Source organism: Panicum virgatum, chromosome 5K, assembly GCF_016808335.1.
Source record: "Panicum virgatum strain AP13 chromosome 5K, P.virgatum_v5, whole genome shotgun sequence".
Classification (NCBI taxonomy): domain Eukaryota; kingdom Viridiplantae; phylum Streptophyta; class Magnoliopsida; order Poales; family Poaceae; genus Panicum; species Panicum virgatum.
In genome coordinates, this window is record NC_053140.1 from 60,768,432 (window position 1) to 60,788,063 (window position 19,632).

General features: G+C 49.6%; 3 protein-coding genes across 4 annotated transcripts; 2 read left to right on the forward strand and 1 right to left on the reverse strand.

The window, feature by feature from the left end:
• The first annotated feature begins 8,413 nt into the window (after positions 1-8,413).
• On the forward strand, positions 8,414-11,154 carry LOC120709231 (scarecrow-like protein 3). 2 transcript variants are annotated; one of them, XM_039994781.1, is made up of 2 exons: positions 8,414-8,972; positions 9,258-11,154. In XM_039994781.1, the coding sequence occupies exon 2, from the start codon at positions 9,522-9,524 to the stop codon at positions 10,881-10,883; it is 1,362 nt and encodes a 453-aa protein (XP_039850715.1). In that variant the 5' UTR covers positions 8,414-8,972; positions 9,258-9,521; the 3' UTR covers positions 10,884-11,154. The 2 variants fall into 2 exon arrangements, with proteins under 2 accessions (XP_039850715.1, XP_039850716.1); XM_039994782.1 differs by having other exon boundaries at positions 8,415-8,864.
• Positions 11,155-14,066: 2,912 nt separating this feature from the next.
• On the forward strand, positions 14,067-16,312 carry LOC120709233 (protein GDAP2 homolog). The gene is made up of 3 exons (XM_039994784.1): positions 14,067-14,438; positions 15,146-15,410; positions 15,878-16,312. Exons 1-3 carry the CDS (start codon positions 14,183-14,185, stop codon positions 16,125-16,127), a joined length of 771 nt encoding a protein of 256 aa, XP_039850718.1. The 5' UTR covers positions 14,067-14,182; the 3' UTR covers positions 16,128-16,312.
• Positions 16,313-16,495: 183 nt separating this feature from the next.
• Positions 16,496-19,386, reverse strand: LOC120709232 (pyrroline-5-carboxylate reductase-like). The gene is made up of 7 exons (XM_039994783.1): positions 19,084-19,386; positions 18,923-18,971; positions 18,666-18,757; positions 17,707-17,779; positions 17,290-17,410; positions 17,114-17,219; positions 16,496-16,894 (listed from the first exon to the last, which is right to left on the reverse strand). The coding sequence occupies exons 1-7, from the start codon at positions 19,309-19,311 to the stop codon at positions 16,712-16,714; spliced, it is 852 nt and encodes a 283-aa protein (XP_039850717.1). The 5' UTR covers positions 19,312-19,386; the 3' UTR covers positions 16,496-16,711.
• Positions 19,387-19,632: the final 246 nt, after the last annotated feature.

The window sequence follows — 19,632 nt, forward strand, 5'->3', positions numbered from 1 at the left end:
ACACGTGCACGCCTGCTGTCTTGTTGGCTGCTCTCTCTACTTGCTCGATACCATACCCCCCCCCCCCCCCCCCTATCCTCGCGGCCGCTTGCTCTCTGTCCTGTTCGCTTCGCCTGACCTCACCCCCCATGCCTGTTCGCCGGCCACTACTAGCAGCCGCGGCAGTACGTGTATCGTGCGTTTCTTCCTCGCCAAGCGTTCCTCCTTGCTCGCCTGTTTGTTCTTCACCGGAAGGGAATAATGGCGAGAGATGGGAGCCTGCAAGTGGCGACCGCCCGTCGACGGATCCATCCAAATTTATTTGTCCTCGACCTTCTGGTTCGTTGCTGCAACAACAACAAGGTCCCCGTTATTATCTTTTTTTTTCCTCAAAAAAGGATGGACATAAAGTAAACATATATATTCTGTCCATGGAGATCTATCATCGGGCAAACAAATAAACTAAGGGTGTGTTTAGTTCATTTTGCAAAAACTTGTAAAGATGTAAACAAGGCATTTGAAGTATTAAATGAAGTCTATTTGCAAAACTTTTTGCATAGATGGGTTGTAAATCGCGAGACGAATCTAATGATGCTAATTAATTCATGTTTAATCAATAATTAGCGGATGGTTACTGTAGCATCACTATTGCAAATTATGGATTAAGTAGGCTCATTAGATTCGTCTCGCGATTTACAGTCATCCATGCAAAAAGTTTTGTAAATAGACTTTATTTAGTGCTTCAAATTAGCAAGATTCCGTTTCACTTTAATGTGTTTATGGCTTTTTTGTGTTTCCATGTAAAAATCTAAACAGGGCCTAAAGCCCCTGTAGTTTGAACCCATCAGTCAAGCCGCTGTACGTCATCCTATTGCTAGTAGGCGTTAGTTGCTTCATCAACACTGACATACAACAACCTATCGTGGTACCGAGCCTATTAATTATAAGCCGCGTCGGCTATATATCCATTCGTTTTTTTTTGCGGGTAATATATCCATTCGGTTTAAAATGACCATTCCACAATAAAAAAATATATGCACCAGAAACATCAACGTTTTCTTTTGTCTGGACAAGGTGGTACCAGAAAACTACTTGTATAATTTGTTAAGAACTGCGATTTGTATGGAGTAGTATTTTGTTATTAAGCTCGTGCTAGTCTAGTGACTCGGTTTTAATTTTTTTCCCGGAGAGAATGTGTGACAGACCCGCCGAGTTAAAACGTTTAATTAAGCGTAACCGCCGTCCTTTGGTGCATTAGTTTAATTAAGTGTAACTTGACAGATTGCTTCCAACCCACAGGCCGATCGAAACACACCAGAAGTCCCGCACGAAGGCGAGTGCAGAAGGTACCAGCAAAATAACAATATTACAAAAATAAAAAAAATAGCAAGACTTTTACAAAGCAGGTTAAATTTAAAATTTACAAATGAAATGATAGCAGTGGACGAGAATCTAGCTTACAGAGCATTTTTACTCGAAAGTAAACAAAATGAACTAAATAAGTCGAGGACTACCGAGACGGAAAGACGAGGCGCCACATCGAGCCCACCGATGTGAGACCTAGTTAGCTTCTATACATGAAATAGGGTAAACAACAAACTCTGAGTATACTAATACTCAGCAAGACTTACCCGACCAGTGAGTATAACTTAGCCCACATATCTAGACATGCACGGCCTTTGGCTGGTGGTTTGTTTTGCAGAAAAAGCAACTAGAGGTGTATCCTTACTTTCCATGTTTTAGCCGCATATTTTAGATAGATAAACTCTTACTAATATTTGCCTATCTAAACACTCAAGTTGGGGCATCCAAATTAAGATTCAGAATAGTATCCATTTTTATGTTTCTAATATCCTATCTCATTTGCTACGGTGTGACAAAGAGACCAAGGCCCTCATAACCGCGAGACACGGCGAATCGATCCGATTTAACCTTGCAAGGTGGACCTAACCAACACGGCACGTATTTGCCCCGTCGGACTATACATGCCAACCATTCCCCTCCCCGCCTCAAACTACAGGACCGCCCCACCATCATATGGTCAGCCGAGCTCAACGTGAGACCACCAAAAGTAAACATGCATCCCCATTTCTCCGCGACTACTCGACTACCCCAGGAGGTGAGTTGAAGTCCTGTACTTTCGAAGCAAGGCAGTACTCGGCTTACCGGTTTCGACTACCTCCTACTCCCGGTATGCGGTTAGTACAATTCAATCCCCGATCAGCACTGCCACATCCACCGGTCCTTAATCGACACAGACGGGGCTAAGACACCCAGGAACCCTGTCCTGCTGCCAAACCTAATACCATCATCCCCGCCCGGTCTCACATTTCCATAACCATTTCAAACCACTTCAACAATACTGATGTACAACGATAATAATGCATCTCGCGAGTAACCGGCAATTACTCGGCTTCTAAAGTTTTCCTGTGTCTCGCGAGTGACACGAAGCCACCCGACTTCTACCGGACTTATTTAGCCTAGCACCGCTATCGACCTAGACTTACTAGTAAACTCAAGGAAACCTAGGGATTATGCAGGTAGGGTTCCAATCAATCCCTAATATGTAATGCACAAGTAATAGATAAAACATATACATAGTGAGTCATAATTTAAAATAATAGGACATGCACCGGGGCTTGCTTGAGGGTAACACTAAGTTAGTGTTAAAGCTATCAAGGCCTTGGGCCCTTCCGACCTTGGGCCGGGTCTTCGGTTGCTTCTTAGGGTCCTTCCTTCTTCTGGAGATATCCGCCAAACACCGTCTTGTGGTTCAACTCCGCACCGCGGGCTTCACGTACACACGTCGTACATCTAGCGTCCTAAGTGAGGTGCAACGATGCATATGTATGAATGCATGGATAATGCAATAAAAAGTAGAGTAATACAAGCGCAAGGTCGATAATGTCTAACTATAAACAACTACACTGGCGGAGGTTACTTAAACCTTACATGAGTCTACACAAAGTTAACCCAACTAGTTTTGTATTTTTAGAATTCTCCTAACTCCAACTATGCATTTATAAACTATAAAAACATTTTATCTAGCACCATAAAAAATTACATGTAAAAATTGTCAAACAACACACTTTATAGTTCTCCCCTACCGAGCATGAAAATATAAAGCTAATAAACCTAGTTTTACATTCACCGCCGTTCAGATTCGAGACCAAAAATCCGGAGTATCCGGGCACATACCCGGAGTATCCGGGACAACATTTCCGGAGTATCCGGGCACCTTCTCAGAGTATCCGGACTCACAAATCCGGAGTTTCCGGGCCTATACCCGGAGTTCCGCCCGGAGTGTTCAAAACCCGGAGTTTCCGGGCTTATACCCGGAGTTTCCGGGCTTGACAGCATTTTCGCCCCAAAAACTGAAATTTTGATTGTGACAAAACCACCCCACCAAATTTGAAACCCTCTTGAATCCTAGTTGAAGGATGCATATGGAGTTGATTGACCAAAAGAAATCACTTAGAACCTCCTAGAAACATAGATCGGGGCGGCACAAGTTGAATACCTAGGATGAGCTTTTTCTTGAATGAGGAATTTGAAATCCAAGGCACCCTTGGGAGGAACTCGTGGGGAGGAAGGTTCCCCACCCGATTTGAATCTTCCTTGGCTTTGAAATCACGTTTAGATGGGGGATTTGCACCTAGGGCCTCATGGAGGGGGAGAGCTTATGAGGGAGAGGGAGAGTTCATGAGGGAGTGAAAGGGAGAGAGTGAACGTGAGGGAGAGTGAGCTGTGAGGGAGAGAGAGTGTGTGTTTATTATATTTGTGGGACCCAGATGACCAATTTACATGAACTAGAAACTCCATGTCCGGAGTATCCGGGCAGGTTGTTACAGAATGGAGGAAATTAGAGTTGCAGGATTATTATTTCAAGGGAATTAACACGAGTTATATATTAACATGCATCTCCATGCCCATCTTGAGAATAAGCAAGTTGTTTTTGCTATTTCTTGGCTGTAAAATGATCACCACTGGACCACCGGAGGGTGATGATCCTGCACATATGAACTCCCAACACTAATTAAAGTCCAGCCAAAAACTAATGTGATGTTGTACCCCTATCGATCATGAGCTGCCAATATCTTTATTGCAGTGATAAATCGCCGAATAGCTGAATAAGTGATGACCTCATCACATCGCAAGCTAGTCGATCTTGTCACCCACTCATCACCCTTTCTAGACCCTACCCTACCCTACCCAGAAGAGATCAGAGACGCATCTCTTTTTTTTTCTTGTCTTAAAACATTACGAAAAATTGGTTCAAGAAAAAAAATCGAAACATTGCGGCATCAAGCAAGAATTGAGTGGTAGCTTCATGCCTTGTCTTTCATGGAAGAAGAAAAAACAAGATCTTTGGTTCCAACGACTCGATTCTTTGTACCCGGGCGCCACGTTTGCAATAAGGACAAGTTTGGCTTCAATGTTTCAGGTCGTCATTCATTACACCGGTATGGTCAAAATCAGACACCTCACTTGCACACGGCATCCTGGAGAAATATGACAGGAAAGTCCGGCACTACACGAGTAAAATAAGGTTGGATCGGAGCTGAGCCAAAGTTGAAAGCCAGTAGCTAGCTAGCTAGCTAGTAGGAAACAAGAATATATCCTAGGAGAATAGAAGCTTATAGTAGTAACAAATTAAAAATGGCAACCGTGTCCAGATCTACTCTCCATGCATGATAGCCAATGCAACATGTGGCGCTAGCTGCCTAGCCGTGTGTTGTGCATGCATTGGCATGGCAGCGGCGAATACGTGCATCTTCGATGTCTATCTATACATCCACCGATCGATCGAATCTATCCGTCGGTGGCAACTAATTAACCCGTGCGGTGCCTGCCTGTTTTCCATCTGCTCAAATCTTTCTTTCTAGTAGTTCCCGGATCGAGTATATATGTAGACGCTGCCTTCTTGCATGGCACCACCACGACGGCGCCTTTTGAGCTGTCGATAAATCTGAAGGCTAGAAGCTAGCACCATCTTGTTGAGTTCCATCTATCATCAGCTAGCTCAGCTGCTCAAAGTGGAAACGTGTAGTACTAGTTTATGGGGGCTCCGCTGTCCGCTCGCCCGATCATGAGGTCTGGGCGCGTGACACGCCACGAACGTACAGGTAATTTTAGGTCGTGTTTAGATAGAGCGCAAAAAAAATTTCGACGAAATTTTACTAATTTGAAGGACTAAATGAAATATATTTATAAAACTTTTTGTACAGATGAGTTATAAATCGTGAGATGAATCTAATGATGCAAATTAATCCATGATTAATTCATAATTAGCGGATGGTTACTGTAGCATCACTGTTGCAAATTATGAGTTAAGTATGCTCATTAGATTCGTCTCGCGATTTACAGCTCATCCATGCAAAATTTTTATAAATAGACTTCATTTAGTACTCCATGCATGTGTCAAAATATTCGATGCGATTTTTTTTTTTTGTATTTACGGGGTTTACGAGTAAAGATCTAAACGGAGCCTTAATTTGGGAGGGAAGATCGAGACGACGGCCAGGTTGCAGGGAAGGCGAGGAGTACATTTCTGTTGTGGCGTCCAGATCGATCTTGCTGGTCGGTGGCTACTACTACGAAGGAATGCAGTAGCGTCCACATTCACTTTGTTCTGCTGTTTTGCTCCAACATCAACTAACAGTATTTTCCTCTCATAACATTCCAACATCAGCCTCCAACACGAGTCAGGCAGCAGTAATTTCTTCTCACAATATTTTAGCACCAGCCTCCGGCACATGCTAGCAGAACGCAGTGAATTGATGCCGGCCGATTGACCAATTAAGGCGGACAGCGCAGCGGACTACTACTACTCCGAAGGATCACGGATCCATTATTATAAAAAAGCATAAGAAATTTCGCGTCAGGCTGACCGGCAACAGCTTGCAGCAGCCAGCAGCACTAGTACGCGCGGTTTGTTGAACTGAACCAACGGTTTAGTACTCCCGCCGAATCACAAGCACATTACTACTAACCTCGTACAGGACAGGTACTCAATCCAGCAGGCTTTGAGCAGAGAGAGGGGGGGCCAATGCAATGCAGGACAAAGCGAGGGATAGATGCAGCTGCATTGCATTGACGCAACGCGACGGGCGCACAGACTCTGAGGCGCAACCGCATGGGCTTGCATTGGCCGCCTCCGCCTCTCCACGACGATCCACGGATCGAGTCGTCGACTCCACCACCCACCGCACCAATGCAATTGAGCGACCGGTGCTGGTGCAGCATCCCATCCCATCCCATCCCATTGTCGTCTCGTCTTTTAATACCACTAGTGGAGTCGTACTCCGGACGCCGCGCCAACGCGCTACGCGACGCGACGGCCCTCCTCCTCCCGTCGTCCTCGTTGCATTGCATGATTTTGGATGCCAAGGGAAGGGCCCAAGGGAGGTCGCGGATGGGTGGGATGGCTCGTTTGTTTGCGTTTGAAATATACTGTGGAGCTCATAGCCCAGCAAACATGAAAGCAACTACAGCAATAGTCTCTATTAAGATCCCCACTTTTTTAAGGAATAGGAGCTCATCTCATTTCATATGGTTATATTTTTCAACCTCAATTCCAGCAATAATCCTTACTGTTTAGCGGTCTCCATTTTAATTTTCTTCTCAAATCCCTTCCTCACCTCTCTCTTTTCCTCGGCTCTCTCCCGCACGCCCCGGTGACAGCGAGCGGTGCTCTGAGGCCAATCAGCGAGCGCCGCGTGGGGCCAGGCTCGCAAGGCAGACGACGAGGAGCACGCCACGGGCGAGGAGTGGTGCACGGGACTAGCTGACAGTAGCCGCCGAGCAAGGAGGGGAGCCTATATTAGGTGGCGAGCGGCGCGGCGCCGGGCGAGCAGCAGCGCATAGGGCTAGGCGAGTGGTGAACTCTGCAGCGGCGAGGTCCTGGTCGTCGCTCCTCCCACCAGGATGACTCGTGCGGTGGCGCGGAGGAGTGTGCGCTGTCGGTTCCGGCTGAGTAGGGGCCTCTCCAAGGACCCGTGGGAAATAGGGCTAGGAGGAGGGATTTGGGTGCCTCCCTAGTCCCTATTCTAGAAATTCGAGTAGGAGTTTTGCTGGAGTTAATTTTTTTTGACTCTCGGCTTCTACTTTAAAAATAGGGATTCAGGTAGGGACCTCTAAAGTTTGATTAGTTTGGAACGTATCGCCGAAGGCAAAGCACTTATTCTCCATCTGGTACAAGTGCCCGCCGGCCCATCCTGACTCGAGCGCTGGTTTAGTATTTTATATTTCTCAACCATTATCAGTCACGCGTGTTTTGTCCTGCTGTCCGTGTGCCTTGTTCTTGTTGAAAAGCACATACTACAGTACTCCGATCCTACTCGTTCGTTATCTCATGATCAATCAAAGAAGAAGAAGATGCCAATTAGGGGTCCAGCTGTTTGGATCCAGAGAGTGATTAATTTTTAGAGGTATATATCCAAACATCCCATAGGATGGAAGTAAATGTTAGTCCATGAAGACAAACGGGTCCGAATACTCCAAAGAAAGAAATAGAAATGGATTTGGTTCTGTGAAAACAAGCACAAAGCAGCAGCCACTCCAAGGAAGGCCGGAAAGGAATAAAAAGGCCGGCGGCAGGGGGCGGGCGTTTTTGTTTTGTTGCGGCGCCGTCGTCGCGTTGCGAGGTTTTATTCCGCCGCTGCCCGCCTCGCGACAAGGCCCGTGGGGATGGGGATGGCTCCCACTACGTCTACGTGACGCCAAAAGCTACGCCTACGCAATTACGCATGCTTCATTGCTTTGGGCCTGGGCCACCACGTTTTTAGCAACGGCACCTCCTCCCTATCCTAGGTAGACCTGGGCAAACGTCGGGTCGGGTCGGGTTCGGGTCGGGTCAAGGTCGGATCACGGGTCGCATAGGACGGCCCGCGCCCGACCCGTACCTATCACCGGGTCGGGTCGGGTTGGCCCGTGCACCCTGCGCGGGCGTGTCGGGTCGGGTTTTTTTCGGGTTGGGTCGGGTTTTTTGGCCTTTGGGTCGGGTTTTTTCGGGTTGGGTCGGGTTTTGAGTCAAAAATCACGGCCCGTGCCCGGCCCGTTGATTGTTGCGGGTCAAAAAATACGGCCCGCGCCCACCCGCCACATAGCTCGGGTCGGGTCGGGTCGGGTTTTTTTCGGGCGGGTTGGGTCGGGTTGTTCGGGTCGGGTGACCCATGCCCAGGTCTAATCCTAGGTATCCATCCTGTCCCAGCAGATTTCCCTTTATTACGACGGTAAGTCGGTAATCCATCCATCAGCACCCACAAATTTCATTTATACTTTGATGATTACTAGAGTAAGTTACAGATAAATCCTTGTAAAAAAACAGGAAGAAAACTGTAAGCAGTTACTGTCTGCGGGCTAGCAGATCATATCCTGACCCGACGCGATGAGAATGGTTTGGTGAGCGTTGAGCGCGTGTCGCTGAGAAAGAATCATAGAGACCTCACCAAACTGCAGGAGGATCCGGCCACCGCCAGGGTCTGTGCGCACAAAACTACAAGAACAAGGAGCATCGGTTTTGCATTGTTTTTTTGCGAGGAGGGTGGCGTGCGTCCACGTAGATTGGGGAGAATAGAAGGCCAGGGCAGGAGCAGCGCGCCTTGCCTGCGCGGGCGCGGACAAAAGCCCGGGACCCCCTTTTTGTCGCCACCCCCCCCGAAAAGTCCAAGACTCTGCTTCCTCTTCCTTCCTTGCTTGCTTGCTTCCCCATCTCACCATCTTGCTCGCCCCGCCCCGCCATCTTTATAACTCCACCTGCCGTCGCCCTCCATCTCCATCGTCTCTCCTGCTGCTACCCTGCCCTGCCCTTGCCGGCGTATCTGCGTCCGCGTCTCATCCCTCCCTCCTGCAAGGAGCAAGCGCGCGGGCAAGAGCAAGACGAGGTGAGCAAAGCATTTCCACCACCCTCTTCTCTTCTTCTGAGCCGGCGATGGGGGCGCTACCGCTGCCGCCCACCATTACGTACAGAAATAAATGGCGCCTCCTGTGCAGTGAAGTGATTTCCCTTTGTCCTCTTCCCCGTCCCCGGCTTGTATTTTTGTTTCTCGAGCTGTTCCTGCTTGGTGCCACCTCCATGGCCTTTCCATTTTGGCGCTTCTTCTCCTTTATTTATCCCTACTAGTACTAGCACTGTTTACGAGTTTCGTTTCGTTGTTCAATCCGTCCATTTTTTTCCTATCTAAAATAAAATTAATAAAAGCTGCCTCTGTTTATTGGTGCTGGATTCGCTCATCTTGCTCTGTCTCCTTCCTCACACCGTTTCTCTCCGCATGCAGGTGCCGCCGCAGGCTTTGCCAGGCCGCCTACTCCCACTGACTTTACCCGCTTGGCTTGGCTTGGCAGCCATCAATTAATTTGTTCCTTCCTCAGCCATACCATTTACGTCGTATAAATCCACAGGAATCAGCACCAAAGCTCCAAGCTTTTGCCCCGCGCTGGTGGGTGGTGCCTGCTGCTTCTTCTGCTTGTGCTTGCTTGATAAAAGTTGGAGGGACGCAGCTCCAAGCAAGCTGGCGAGGCTCGGGCTCGGGCTCGGGCTCATGGTCCAGGACGAAGCCTCCTCGTCGTCCGTCACATCCTCCCCGCTCCACAACTTGTCGTCCCACACCATGCCTCTCCACCCGGCCGCCGCCCCGACGCCGCCCTGGCTGCTGCGGGAGCTCCGCTCCGACGAGCGCGGCCTCTGCCTCATCCACCTCCTCCTCAACTGCGCCGCCGCCGCCGCCGCCGGCCGCCTCGACGCCGCCAACGCCGCGCTCGAGCACATCGCCTCGCTCGCCGCCCCCGACGGCGACGCCATGCAGCGCGTCGCCGCCGCCTTCGCCGAGGCCCTGGCGCGCCGCGCGCTCCGGGCCTGGCCGGGCCTCTGCCGGGCGCTGCTCCTGCCCCGCGCCGCGCCCGCCGCCGCCGAGCTCGCCGCCGCGCGCCGCCACTTCCTCGACCTCTGCCCCTTCCTCCGCCTCGCGGGCGCAGCCGCCAACCAGTCCATCCTGGAGGCCATGGAGTCGGAGAAGATGGTGCACGTCGTCGACCTCGGCGGCGCCGACGCCACCCAGTGGCTGGAGCTCCTCCACCTCCTGGCCGCGCGCCCCGAGGGCCCGCCGCACCTCCGCCTCACGGCCGTCCACGAGCACAAGGACGTGCTCACCCAGACGGCCATGGTGCTCGCCAAGGAGGCCGAGCGCCTGGACGTGCCCTTCCAGTTCAACCCCGTGGTGTGCCGGCTGGAGGCGCTGGACGTGGAGTCTCTCCGGGTGAAGACCGGCGAGGCGCTGGCCGTCACCTCCAGCCTGCAGCTGCACTGCCTGCTCGCCTCCGACGACGACTCCAATGGCAGCAAGGACAGCAGCAGCAACGATAAAGGAGAGCGGCGGGTCAAATACAGGAGCAGCCCCGAGTCCGGGTCCGGGGTGTCGCCGTCGACGTCGCGCGCGGACGCGTTCCTGGGCGCGCTGTGGGGCCTGTCGCCCAAGGTGACGGTGGTGACGGAGCAGGAGGCGAGCCACAACGCGGCGGCGCTGACGGAGCGCTTCGTCGAGGCGCTCAACTACTACGCGGCGCTCTTCGACTGCCTGGAGGTGGTGGCGGCGCGCGGGTCGGTGGAGCGCGCGCGCGTGGAGCGGTGGCTCCTGGGCGAGGAGATCAAGAACATCGTGGCGTGCGAGGGCGGCGAGCGGCGGGAGCGGCACGAGCGCCTGGAGCGGTGGGCGGCGAGGATGGAGGGCGCCGGCTTCGCCCGCGTGCCGCTCAGCTACTACGCGCTGCTGCAGGCAAGGCGGGCGGCGCAGGGGCTCTGCTGCGACGGCTTCAAGGTGCGCGAGGACAAGGGCTCCTTCTTCCTCTGCTGGCAGGACCGCGCCATCTTCTCCGTCTCCGCCTGGCGCGGCCGCCGCTTGGACTGACCCTCCCTGAGCTTCTGAGTCCTTCCCGTATTTTGTGGGAAGGAGACGTAGATTCGCTGGTGCCTGGTGGTGCCTCGTGTTACTTCTTAGGGGTGCTCAGGTCAGGCCATGTCTTGTTTTGTTTTGTTCATAGTGATGAATGTATCCTCCCTCTCCGTTTGGGATGCAAGCATACTTTCCTAGTCCTAGGGATGATCGATCTAATCTAAACAAAAATTCTGTTAATTTCTCCCCCAAACGAACGATATTTGATCGTGGATTGTTTGGCGCCTTTTTGTTTAGTTCATCCAGACATCCACCATGATGTCATGTTAGTGTTGGTTACATTTCATCAAGGGACGAGGATTTGCTTCTTCTTCTTCCTTTTTTTTCGAAACCGAACTGGGAGGAGAGCAGTTCCTTATATTAATCAGGAGAGTAAAGTCTATACATGGCCAAACGGGCTGCCCGGGCACGGCACGGCGGCACTGCCGTGCCGGCGTCCCGGCCCAAGCACGGCCCTACGAGGGCGCCGGCGTGCCGTGCCGTGCCCAGGGGCACGACAGCACGGCAGAGGTGGCCGGCGGCCCGGCGCAGAGCACGGGGAGGAGCCGAGGAGGGGATGGCGGATGACAGCGGCCGCGGCCTGCGCGGGGTCGGCGGCGGCGGCCGGGGAAGGCATGCGGCGGCAGCGGCGGCGACCGGGGGCGGCTGCGAGACGACCTGCAGCGGCGGCCGGGGCCGGGGCGGGATGACCTGTGGCGGCGGCGGTCGGGGGCGGCTGCGGGACGACCGGCAGCAGCGGTGGCGGACGGGGACGGCTGTGGGACCACCAGCAGCGACGGCCAGGGGCGGGAGCGGGACAACCTACTGCGGTCGGGGGAGGCCGCCGCCGTGCCCCATCGGGCCGCCGCGCCCTCCGTGCTGGAGGTTTAAGCGGGCCGTGCCCCGTGCTAGTGCCGCGGGCCGCGATTGCGGCCCAGGCACGGCACTAGGCCCAACACGGGCACGGCACGGGCCCCTTCAGTTATGGGCCAAGTCGTTCTCGGGCTGTGCCAGTGCCGATCCGTCGGGCTCGGCCCATTTTGCCAACTATAGTAAAGTCTAGCAGCTACGAAAACTGAAAAAAAATCTTTATAAAGAGAGCCAGTACAAAACTGAAAAACTTTACAAAACTTTTAGAAAACGGGAACTAGGATTTGCATTTGGCAAAAAGAAAAAAAACTAGTAGTGGCACTACATAAACGTGAATCGATCTCTTACGAGTTACGTAAAGGGCGATGATGCTGATGATGAGCAGCATGGTGTGTGTATGTGTCTAGCTAGTGGAGAGGCAGGCACCTCGCCGCACCTCTGACTTTAGGCGTAAAGGTTGGGCGGAATTGAATCTTGGTGTCATGCAAAAGCAGGGGTGGAATGGAACTCTGTGTACTGTTTTCCCATGCTTGGACGCTCTGAAGCTGAAACCGAAACTCTGAATCGATTCAACAGCTTGGACCTTGGCAAAAAAACAAAACAGCAGCTTGGACTTTGCAGAGAAAATTCAACGTGTCGGAGGAAACCGCCGGCCAAGGGTCGCCTTGTCGGAACTTTCACGGAATCGCGCCCGTGCCTAATCAGGTTTAGAATGGCTTACGCAGCATTGCGTCAGGCGTGACATGATCTTCCTTTCTTTCTCGGAGCTGAATCGCTTCTGATAGCACGCAAAAAAGGTTGCCGTGTGACACCGTCCACAGCATGCACTATGCATCCCGGGCAGGTGTGCGGTTCCAGCTTCTCATCATCTCATCTTGGCCATGTTTGGTTTATACCATAAAAAAATTTTACAAAAAATAAATGCATGCATAGAGTACTAAACAAAGTTTATTTGTGAAATCTTTTCACGGATGAGTGTAACTTTTCGAGACAAATCTAATGAGCCATGTTTCATTATGATTGGCTACAGTGATGCTACAATAATCGCACCTAATCATTCCCTGAACGTACGGTTAAAGGCTTCATTAGTTATAGTAACTGCTACAATACCATAGTTGTGGAGGTGATTTTATAATTAGATTTTATTTAATACCTCTAATTAGTGATCAAAGCACAAAAAAATTTCAGGCAAAACCAATGTTCTTAAGGCGTTGAGGCGAGGTGTGGCGCCCTACCTCCTCTGGACGCCTAGGCGACGCCTAGGCGAGGCGAGGCGACGCCATACACCAACGTAAAAGCAGCATATTAGCAGTATAAATGGGAAAAGAAATGAGAAAAGAAGAAAGAAAAGAGAAAAGACCCGAGAAGAATGTAAGGCCCAGCCCACCAAGTCACTACCAGCCCATAAACTACTCATCCCTTCATCAGTCCTCCCGTGAGCCCACCCTCTCCACCCTATCGTTGTGCGCCGCCGCTCGCCCGCTCGTCCCAGACAGCACCAGCGCCGCCGGTCCTCCTCACCAGCACCGCCGGTCCTCCTCCTTGCAGCAGCCACCCCCAGATGGAGCACCAGCGCCGTCGCTCCAAGAAGGGGCGCCGGCAGGTAGGCAGAGACGGAGCAGAGCACCGCCGCCGAGGATTCTAGGTGCTGGCGGCCTGCACCCTCTCTCTTGGGGGCCAGATCTCGCCGGCGCCGGTGCCGTCGAGGATGAGGAAGGCGGAGGTCGTGCGCCTGCTAGTTCTGGTAACCTTCTTGCTCCTCCTTTCATCTCCCAGTCGCTCCTTCCCCTTGCTCTTCCTCTCTTCTTGCTGGGCGTCGGCGACGCCTTGGCCTTCCTAAGCGCCTTGACGCCTAGGCGACGCCTAGGCGACGCCTAGTCGACGCCTTAAGAGGCAAAACAAACACGGCCGTCGGCAGCCGAAAAAGTCTTTTGCTGTTTCTGCGAAAACATGGTGCTGGTGCTGTGCTGTACCCCTTTTTGACATGCGGCGAAGATTTTCCTCTCTCAGAAATGGAGGCTTCTTTTCTTTTCCTGGAAGTGCAAGTGCTGCTGCACTGTAGCATGCTGTTTGTTTGTTTGGAGTGCTGCTGCGGATTTCTACCACTGTAGCGCTTTTGTTACCTTTGATACCCATTTTTGGGAAGTGTCTGACTGACTGATAGAGATCTGTCATCCAACACAAACCGCAGAGCAATACAGTTAAACAAAGAGAGAAGGTCAGCCCAAAACAAAAAGGACAGCCCAAATGATTTTAGGCCCATGAAAACGGGCGGGCTTAGCTAGTAGCGGCCCAGTCTGAGCCATAGCCATCGGTCAGACCCGGCTTGCCCAGCCAGAGCGGAGGACGGGAGGAGGGCGCTGCGACTGCGACGACTGCGACTGCGAGCGGCAGCCAGCCAACCGATGGCGTCGGGCTCCGCCGCCGCCGGTGAGAGCGACTTCTCCGTGCTCGTGCTGGGCTCCGACTTCGCGACCGACGCCGGCGCCGCGCTCCTCACCCACGCCGACCGCGAGGAGTGGCACGACTGCCTCCCTGACCTCTCCGAGGCCGAGGCCGACGCCTGCTTCTCCGACCTCGAGGAGCTCCAGGTCGTGCGCGTCCAGGGCACCGACCGGGCCGGCCGGACCATCGTCCGCGTCGTCGGCAAGTTCTTCCCTGGTGCGCGAATCCACCCCGTATTTTTCATCGATCGCCCCCCAATTTTTGGGCCTGGTCTTGTCAGCTACTGATTGGGGATACTTGATGCGCCTCTAGTATCTGATGATGATTTAGGTGTGACTTTCGGTATCGATTGGTTCGACCTAGATCTCACCTTTATAGCTGCGTTGATGTGTAATTTTGTGTATAAAGTGAAGTACTTGCTACACGGGATTCTGATTACACCTCAAAAGATGGGATTTGATGATGGATGGGTGTTACAGATTCACAACTACGTACGAATCGACTTCTTTTCAATGCATGCCAGTGCTAGGTTTTCACCATGGTCGGATGCATGGATCTTTTGATTCAAGTGATAATAAGTTATCAGACTTCCAGTGGAACATCTACACATTCTTTTACATACATGCATTAAATGATAAATTTGATGAAGGTGGTTTATTCTATTACATTAAAGTTCCTCTACCACCAGAAGGAATTTTTTTTTTCATAATATTCATTTTAACTTCTCAAATCTGGATGATCGATCTGCTACTGTTTAGCTTATATTAGTGCCAACACTTATATCAGTAGATCTTATCCTTTTATTCCTTCAATGTTACTGCTAACAAGTCGGTAAGCTTAGTCTTACCGTGATATTGCTCCCCATTTTTTTCTTCTCATTGTCAATGTTAACATGACATTTACTTTGGAATGTGGACTTCCAGCTCCAGTAATTGATGGTGAACGTCTGAAGAAGTATGTGTTCTACAAGCTCCGAACTGAATTGCCAGAGGGTCCATTCTCCATTTTGTACATTCACAGCACTGTGCAGTCAGATGACAACAACCCTGGGATGTCAATCTTGAGGACGATTTATGAGGAGCTTCCACCTGAATACAAGGAAAGGCTTCAAGTTTTCTACTTCTTGCATCCTGGACTTCGCTCCAGGTTGGCCATTGCCACTCTTGGCAGGCTATTCTTAAGTGGAGGGTCAGTACTCTTTCATACAATTCCCATGCACTAGTAATTTTGAAGTAGCTTAAGTTCTTTCACAATGACACTTTAAACAAAACAAGGATGTCACAAAACTGAATATAAGCCTCTTGCTGTACCCTAAACCCTAATAAAAAATGCCATACTCATACACGTTATTTATCCCTGCTGATCATTTTCCTTCTGGTGATAAGACAAACACATCAAATAGAAGGTTTAATTAGAATATTGGTTGCCTCCAGCCACTAGAATAGTTTGAATAAGACAACTTTTTTCCTGTTGAGCCACATGAACTGCGAAGAAAAATTGTACTGCACTCAGTTATCTCATTGCTACTCTTACAAATTGTGAATTAGATTGGTCTGTTTCTGACTTTTTGTTTGTAGTGCAGCTGGCTACAATTTGTTCAACTTTGGAATAAACAGATTCCTGAGTCCTGACCTCTGCTAGTCATTCTGTTACAGGTTGTATTGGAAAATCAAGTACATTAGTCGACTAGAATATCTCTGGGGAGATATAAGAAAAGGGGCAGTTGAAATTCCAGATTTTGTTGTTGAACACGATAAGATTCTTGAGTACCGGCCATTGACTGATTATGGCATAGAACCTGATCCACTGCATCTAGCTGATGTACCTGCTGTGGGATACTCGCTTGGAAGATTTGAAAATAAGTGGGCTCCTGAAGATCGATGGTATTCTCAAAATTACATGTGAACTGTTCTGTTGTAGCCAAAGGCTTAAAAGATGATTGTATTTGTATAGTAATAGTGGACTGAGATGTGTAATGTCAGGTTAACGTGGAAATCTTTGCTTAAGTCCTGTCTTAACTTTTTGTAAAACTTTTGAGCAGACGCAATATGCTGTGATTTTAAAATCTGTAGTTTCTGGTTGATGTGCAACTTCGTGTTTGCTTATGTACTTGGTGATAAGTTCTTTGCTCTTTATAAAACTTCCTTTTGCCTGCGTAGTTCCTATAAAAATGTATTATTTGATAATAAATTTCTCCTCCCATTTCTAGGTTTATGGGCAGACTCCAGTTTAATGCAGGTGGTAAGGTGACACAAAGCTTTGTTTTTTCAAACTGAAAGCACTTAAGCACTACGATTTATATATTAGCAAGGAAACAGATAATTAACCCTATGGCACCTGATTCTGCAAAACATGTTTAACCGATTACATCACGACTGCTCTAAAAGCTGTCAAGTTATTATCCCAACAATTCACACCATGCCGTTCAAGACGAATATATCAACAGAATGCAACTGTCGAAATCTGGTAAGATGAACTTCAACCTAGATCTAGGACAGTTCGCAGCAACGCTTTGCGGCAGCAACAACAGCACTGATCAGCGTTCCACGGAATGCACCCTTCTCGAGCTCCTGAACCCCAGCTATAGTAGTGCCTGCTGGAGAAGTGACCTGATCCTTCAGTTGGCCTGGATGTTTTCCTGTCTCGCTCACCATGGTTGCAGCACCAAGAACCTACAAAGCAGATAATAGACGAAGACGGTAAATGAGAAAGTGCAATAATAAACAGAAATCACAATAAAATAGAAGACAACGGTAGAGTAAATTGAATATGTAAAGCATAAAGGAACTCAGTTTATTGAAGCAAAATACAAACGTCTATCAGGAGACAAGTGACTTCAAAGCATATGTAAAAAGCGGATCATAGCCAATCTTAATGTAATGAGCACTAACTGTTTGAGATGCAAGACCAAGTGCAAGGTCCCGAGGAAGCCCAGCAGCGACTCCACCATCAGCCATGGCCTCTATTGCTAAGAAAATGTAGGCTGGACCGCTACCACTGTGTTGAAAAGAGGGAAGTTCAGCTTTATTCTCGAACTGATCACACGTATACATAATCAGCTACATACCTCAGGCCAGTTACAGCATCAAAATATTTCTCTTCAGCTGTCCAAACCTTTCCAATGGCGCTGAATAAACTTCTTACACGGTTCGCATCTTTCTGAGTAGCCATCTCTCCCAAACACATCACTGAGGAGCAGCAAAGACATCAGAGACTGTTGCTTCTTGTTACCTTCCCTGATAATTTCATTTACTAGCACTAAAAAAAGGATAATTCAAAGTTTCCACAGTGGAAGCATCCTGAAGCAAAATTTGCTATAACCATAACTATTAAGAATACAAAGCAGCCACTTCATGATAGATGCTGCCTGGCAATTTTCATTCCTTCAAGAAGCATACTACATTTTACCTTTGGTTGATAGGTTAAAATGTACAAAGCTAACTATACAGGAAAACGTGGCTGGTGGGTTGTCAGGAAATGCTACCTGATGCAGCTTGTCTAACAGCTGAAGGGGTGTTGGGCATTACTCTAATGATTCTCCGTTGACCAGACCAATCCTGGAATGAAAAGGGAGGGAAGAAGGGTCTCAGGATATAATATTCCATCATAGCATACAACATGCCGACCTGGAGAAAGCAATACTGTAATAGTACTTAGATAGCAGAGCTTAAATACTGATAGGGGTAAGCTGTTGCTTGTAGACTGTAGTGTTAGTAGCAATAGTCATATTGAGAATTGGAGATACTGAACGATGAAGTAATAAGTACTAGTTAACTGAAGTCAAAATGAGCATTATACTATAAGCTCAATCAGGTCTAGTAAGAAATTATTTTGAACACAATATATCCGCATACAAACTAATTTCCATGTACTGCAGATCATAGATCTGTATGACAGTTTTTACTCGGAAAATTCCGATCACAAAATACGCCCATCGAATAAAAAAAATCCAACTCGGAAAAAAGAAGCAAAACACATCTATGCACTGGTGGACCTCTGTGGAGGCCAAACGGGGTACTGCACCCCCCCCCCCCCCCCCGCGCGCGCGCTCTGCGTTCAAGCAAATTTCTATATTAGCACAATTTACATCGGTAGATTAGCTAAATTAGCAATGATTGGCCCCTTCTTTCATATGCTTCATGTCCGCCACTGCATCTATGGATTTAAAATTGTAGGAAACAGAGCCGTGCATGAAATTCAGGAAGGAACTAACATGATAAGTGTGATTCATCCAAAATACAACTCTTCTATGTTGTTCAGAAGGTTCAATAGATTGGGAATGGGCATAAGCAGGGGCTTTGTGTATGGAACTATCCATTTACAACACATGTCGTCAGTTTGTTCGTGGTAAACTGGAATACAAAATATGAAAAAAAATGCATTCCCATCCGTATAAATTAAGTTGACTGGAATGAGAAATTTCTCTTCTAAAAGCATGCTGACCTGCAAATCTTTCATCTTGACGCCAGCAGCAATAGACACCAGAAGCTTTTCATCTGACAGCAGTGGCTTCAGTTCAAGTATAACCTGCTTTACTGGAATTTGATGTGCACATATAACATCAAAATAACGAACAGAATCTAAAACAAATATCGCGAGAACAAGTAGGACACGGCAACGAATGGTTCATGGAGCACGGGATATGATAAGATTGCACAACTAATAACTCCTTTCCAACAAAAAGGATTGATGCCACCTACCGATCTGAGGCTTCACGGAGATGACTATCACATCACTGTCGTCGACAACCTAACATGGGGTTAAAATTCGGGTAAGAGTTGGGAGTATTTACCGCGATGGTTTATGGAGCATACAAAATCAAGAGACTCGAGCAAAGGGGGGGAAGACGACGACGTGAAACCTGGGCATTGGTGTCGAGCAGGCACGCGCCGATGGAGGCGAAGGCCGTGCCGCGCTCGGGGCGGCGGTGGGGGGCGGTGCGGATGGCGTTGGCCGGGAGGACGCCCGACGCCGCGACGCCGCGGGCGATGCTCTCCGCCAAGTTGCCCGGGCCGATGAAACCCACGCGGAACGCGTCGCCGTTCACGGCCGCGGGCGGTGGCACGGGCTGGAGAGGCGCCGCCGCCATTGCGAGGGAGACGGAGTGGGGGAGGGAGCGCCGCAGAGGGTTTGGGGGCTTGGGTGCAAGTGGCAGGGTCCGACGTGAGATTTCTGACGATGCAGCTGGGGCTTTATGGCCGTGTTTGGTTAGAATGGAAATTTTTCGCGCACGTTTTTCGAGAAGAGAATCTCGTATGCATGGAGTACTAAATGAAGTCTATTTTCAAAACCTTTCCAGGGACCGGTGTAACTTTTCGCGACGAATCTAATGATGGTAATTAATTGATGATTTGCTACAGTGATGCTACAGTACCATCCTCTCATCACGCGGTCAACGACCTCATTAGAT